Raw genomic sequence first — 5,548 nt, 5'->3', positions numbered from 1 at the left:
ATACTGTCTGCTGAGCTGTGTATCTAATCCTGTCCTGTGTGATACTGTCTGCTGAGCTGTGTATCTAATCATGTGTGATACTGTCTGCTGAGCTGTGTATCTAATCCTATCCTGTGTGATAGTCTGCTGAGCTGTGTATCTAAGCCCATCTTGTGTGATACGTGCTCTTTGAAGCTCAGGGCTCCACATTATTTCCCTCCTCCTTTCCTTGCTCTGCTGGGAGCTCCCCCTAGAGGCCACTTACTGATTTTTGTCCCTCTGCAGCCGCCGTACCTCCTCTGCAAGGCGAGGCCGGTGCATTGTGGGAGGAAGACGCTTCATTTTGCAGATAGTGTTGGGCGGGAGAAGCAGACTCCTCCATTGTCTCCTCTAGCAGTGCTGGTAAGGATGAGCAGCTGTGCCAGGATTACATGATGGGGGGAGTAGTACTGCACGGCTGGTTGAGACTATCAGCGGCTCAGCAGACAGTCACACAGGATAGGATTAGATACACAGCTCAGCAGACAGTATCACACAGGATAGGATTAGATACACAGCTCAGCAGACAGTATCACACAGGATAGGATTAGATACACAGCTGGGCAGGCAGTATCACACAGGACAGGATTAGATACACAGCTCAGCAGACAGTATCACACAGGATAGGATTAGATACACAGCTCAGCAGACAGTATCACACATGATAGGATTAGATACACAGCTCAGCAGACAGTATCACACAGGACAGGGTTAGATACACAGCTCAGCAGACAGTATCACACAGGATAGGATTAGATACACAGCTGGGCAGGCAGTATCACACAGGATAGGATTAGATACACAGCTGGGCAGGCAGTATCACACAGGACAGGATTAGATACACAGCTGGGCAGGCAGTATCACACAGGATAGGATTAGATACACAGCTGGGCAGGCAGTATCACACAGGATAGGATTAGATACACAGCTCGGCAGACAGTATCACACAGGATAGGATTAGATACACAGCTCAGCAGACAGTATCACACAGGATAGGATTAGATACACAGCTCAGCAGACAGTATCACACAGGATAGGATTAGATACACAGCTCAGCAGACAGTATCATACAGGATAGGATTAGATACACAGCTCAGCAGGCAGTATCACACAGGAGAGGATTAGATACACAGCTGGGCAGGCAGTATCACACAGGACAGGATTAGATACACAGCTCAGCAGACAGTATCACACATGATAGGATTAGATACACAGCTCAGCAGATGGTATCACACAGGATAGGATTAGATACAGGGGGTCAGCAGACAGTATCACACAGGATAGGATTAGATACACAGCTCAGCAGACAGTATCACACAGGATAGGATTAGATACACAGCTCAGCAGATGGTATCACACAGGATAGGATTAGATACACAGCTCAGCAGACAGTATCACACAGGATAGGATTAGATACACAGCTCAGCAGACTGTATCACACAGGATAGGATTAGATACACAGCTCAGCACACAGGATAGTAGCAGATACAGGGGGTCAGCAGACAGTATCACACATGAATCCTATCTCACTACTGGGGTCCACCAGTATAGTAGAATAGTGAGGGTAAATAAATAACCAGTAAGAGACTTTACCATGTATGTGGAGCCCCCCTCTAAGTGAGCACCAGCCGGCTATTTGTGTATGCACATGTAACACGTGGCAGTAGATGGAAGTGCACTCCGTCCACGTGACGGCGGGGGCCACTTCAGGGCTCCTTCTCTGTATGCAGAGGTCTGGGGCGCACTCCTCCTATTCTTTATTCAGAGCAGGCAGTGGTCATGGCGGACGGCAGTGCTGGGCTCCAGTCTGTAGTGGCGCCATCCGCCTGCACTACTGCCGGTTCTGTACTTCACTCCCACATAGGACGAGGTCTGTACTAGAAATGTTATATATATTATAAGAGCGGGCGTGCCCTGGATCTCTGCATATTGCATCATCATGACATCATCAGGCTTATAACGCTCCAGTGTCTGGGGGGGGGCGGCACATTGGCTGCTGCTCTGTAAGGGAACGTTCACACTGCATCTTTTGGCGCGGACGCCAGCACCGAAATTTTGCCAGCAGTTTTGTTGTTTGTTGAGTGGTTTCTGCCTTTTATTGATTTCGGTGAGGAGCAGCGGCCACGCCGAGAACGGACATGTCTATAAGACGCCGCTCCCCAAAAAATGGGAGGCAGAAAGGATGCGGCTGTCCGGAGTAAAAACCGCAGTGTGAACAGCCCCTTACTAATGTTCATTAAAATCGGTCAGATCCAGAGCTCCATTCAGAATTCTGCCAGCTCCACCTCCGCTCTGAGTTCGCGTCGCTCGGTCTCGCTGCTGGTTCAGTGTCTGTCCGGAGATTTCTTTGGCAATAGCTGCAGAGCGTGTTCCAGGTGCTCAGATAAGCGATGCCTCATTCCGTGTGGGAAATTGGATATTTCTGCATGCAGCTTTGAATGGGATTGGAGTAGAGGATGTGATCTAACTGGAGATTCTATGTAGATATCATCTGTAGAGTCGCAGACCAGATCAGTTATGTTTATTGAAAATGTAGCTTTAGCCCGAAGAGCTGGCGCTCTACATGCCCCGATAATTTGCCGTACCCACGGGCTGACACTCCAGAAATCCCCCACTTCCCTGACCTGGGCTGTTATGGTGTCACCTCCTGGGCGACTCCTCTTGAGGCCGACAGACCAAGCATTGGGAGATCTATGTAGTGACAAATTTCGGAGGAGGGGGGGGCCAAATCTCCAGTAAAAGTTTCCTCTTTATTGCAGTCACCTTGCAGAATGTATGTTTTACCTTGTGTTCATTGTTTGCCTTCTTGCTTATTGTTTCCCAGTTGTGCCCACCCTGGTACTCCAATAAAGGAGGGTCTCGGGGCAGACCCCGATGAGGCCCGGTCAAGCGCTTCGGATTTGACTGGGAATCTGAAAATGTCAGCGGGAGCTCAAGTCGTAAACCCCGATTCCCCGGGGCCCTCGAAGCCCATCTGCCTGGCCCTGGGAGTGGTCTCCTTCCTCTGCTTTGTGGCCGGCTTCAGCACCGGGGCAGAGTTTGTGCGCTTCCTGTCCTTCGGGGCCATCTTCAGGAACATCAGTGGAGGACTGGATGCATACCCCATTCCGTGGGGCGAGGCCGTTGGAGACGCCGCCTTCCTGCGTTCCCTCGGGATTAACGTTGCGCTGCTGGTTTTGTTCGTCCTCCAGCACAGCCTCATGGCCTGGCCAGTGGTGAAGGACATTGTGGTGAAGATGTTTGGGGTGCTGCAGAGATCGGTCTACATCCTGTGCACCGCCCTGTCCCTCCAGATCATGATGCGCTACTGGCAGTCCTTCCCCCGAGGACCCTATCTCTGGAACGTCTCCACTGCCCCCTGGAGCGCCTGGCTCCCCCTGCTGTGTGCGCTCCTCCATACCATATCGTGGCTCCTCATATTCAGCGTCCTGCTGATCTTCGACTACGCCGAACTGATGGGGGTCAAGCAGGTCTATTATCACTGCCAGGGATTGGGTGACCCCCTGTCTCATAAGTCTCCCCGCGCGGCCCGGCTCTACGCTCACCTTAGGCACCCCATCTACCTGGAGTTACTGGTCATCCTCTGGGCGGTGCCCTCCCTTCCTCCTGATCGTCTGCTCCTCTCCGCCAGCCTGACCCTTTACCTGACCCTGGTTCACCGCCTGGACGTGCAGGATTACAGCTACCTCCGCTCCCAGCTGGAAAAGAAGTTTACGCTCTTCTCGCGAGAGGAAGCGAGCACCGAGCATGGCGGACTGTGGAAAAAGGACTGAAGAGGGAGGGACTTGGGGCCGGCGGGTGGGTGGCATGGAGGCAAAGGCTTTAGGCTGCTGTAGGCGAAGTGTAGGTATGCATATGGCGGTTTTTGCTAAGTTTACATTGCTAAGATCTGAACAGTTTTTCTGGTCCCGTCCTTAAAGGGGCGCTTCACTTTTGCCATTGGAGCTGCAGTTGGGTCAGTGTGGCCCCCATCTCATGCAGGCTGGTTAGCACAAGCGTAGGGGGTAGTAAGGATTTAGGGGTTGTCCATGCATACTCTCTGTGTTTGGCATCGGGCGTGGTGAACCCCAAATACATGCTGGGTGGTAAAGGTGCCAAAGCAACCGTTCAGCACCCAGCAGGTATCGTGCACTAGTCTCTTGCTGGTTGTTGTTTAGTTGCCTGATCGAGCAGTTGCATCTGTTGCCCGAATTGGGTGGGACAACCCCCTTTTTTTTTTAAAATACTGCCCCTTCCCCCACCATAGCTGCTGCCCACTGCTCTGTTCTGGCTCCACGAGTCCCTGACTATCTTCACTGGACTTTGAGCCCCGCGGGTAAACTTTCAATATGGACTGGGTCACGTGCACCACTGCAGCCAATGACTGGCCTCAGTGGATCGGCAGTGACATGCCGCTAATCATTGGCTGTGTTGGCGCACCTGACCCCGTCCATGCAGGGCTGGAAGCACAGTGAAGACATTCGGGGATCCACGGAGCCAGAACAGAGCGGTGAGCAGCAGGTAAGTATTCTTCCCATCACAGCTCTGACGGGGAGAGGGTGGTATCTAAAAATGTCAGTCCTGGACCACCCCTTTTACTTTTGAGATTTCTAGCCGCCCATCCAAAGTATAACCGCCTGCTACCAGTGGAAGATGATGGACAGCACGTTCTGGGAAGGAGAACGCCCACTTACAGCGGGAGCTAAAGCAGGAACGGCGCTCTCCGTGGATTTCTATCTACGACCAGAGACAGATTATATATTTTTATAATATTTTTTTATTACTAATCATGTTCGGCTGTGGGCAGCTGCCTGGCATTGGTGTGTGTTTTTCTAACATGCTGAATGTTTTTTTATCTGGACATTGCTGTCCTTGCGCTGTGAGGTTTTATTTCATGGTTTTTAGCTTCTTCCGCACAGTTCCATCTTAATAAATACATTTTTAGAAACTTTTACACCAAGCGTTGCTTATTGTAAAGTTTCCTCCTGAACCTTATCCTAGATCTAGCGCCCACAATACCGACATTCCACGCTCTGCCTGGATGAGAAGCTCCGGAGGTATGCAGCAGCCCCTTATCTCCGTGCTGTAATACACATGTCAATGGAGAAGTCGTGGAGATCTGTGACCCTGCCACAAGAAGCACCATGAATAGATTCAGTATAACGTGGACATTATTGATGTGAATTCATGTTCCGCCTTGACGTGTGTGCCGCCATGTGATATGCCATGTGTGGAAGAATACCTCCATACCATGTCATGCAATGGAGCATACCGCAGTCTCTAAAGGACGTTAGGCAGGCAAAACCATTTTTTAGCAAGTATACCGCCATGTAGAGTAGGTGCCGAAAAATATAACCATGTCCATAACCAAATCCAGGCCTCTGATCCTGACGAATGCTGCTTTTAGGATACTTTCACACTTGCGTTGTTTGATTCCCGGCAGGCGGTTCCGTTGTCTGAACTGCCTGCCTGATCAGGCAAACGCATGTCATTATTTTTCTGACTGAGCAGGATCCTGATCAGTCAGAAAAATGCATTGCAATACCGGATC

The 5,548-nt window shown here is 50.9% G+C and overlaps 1 protein-coding gene across 1 annotated transcript; it reads left to right on the top strand.

The window, feature by feature from the left end:
* Positions 1-264: 264 nt before the first annotated feature.
* Positions 265-4,936, top strand: LOC122923768 (nurim-like). The gene is made up of 2 exons (XM_044274604.1): positions 265-381; positions 2,843-4,936. The coding sequence occupies exon 2, from the start codon at positions 2,937-2,939 to the stop codon at positions 3,789-3,791; it is 855 nt and encodes a 284-aa protein (XP_044130539.1). The 5' UTR covers positions 265-381; positions 2,843-2,936; the 3' UTR covers positions 3,792-4,936.
* The last annotated feature ends 612 nt before the right edge of the window (positions 4,937-5,548 follow it).

Source organism: Bufo gargarizans, unplaced genomic scaffold, assembly GCF_014858855.1.
Source record: "Bufo gargarizans isolate SCDJY-AF-19 unplaced genomic scaffold, ASM1485885v1 original_scaffold_1878_pilon, whole genome shotgun sequence".
NCBI lineage: Eukaryota > Metazoa > Chordata > Amphibia > Anura > Bufonidae > Bufo > Bufo gargarizans.
The sequence above is the reverse complement of the archived record's forward strand: the minus strand, read 5'-3'. Positions and strand labels throughout refer to the sequence as shown.

Excerpts from the sequence above, each read along its gene's own strand:
- LOC122923768 (XM_044274604.1), top strand. The coding sequence starts at position 2,937 with ATGTCAGCGGGAGCTCAAGTCGTAAACCCCGATTCCCCGGGGCCCTCG.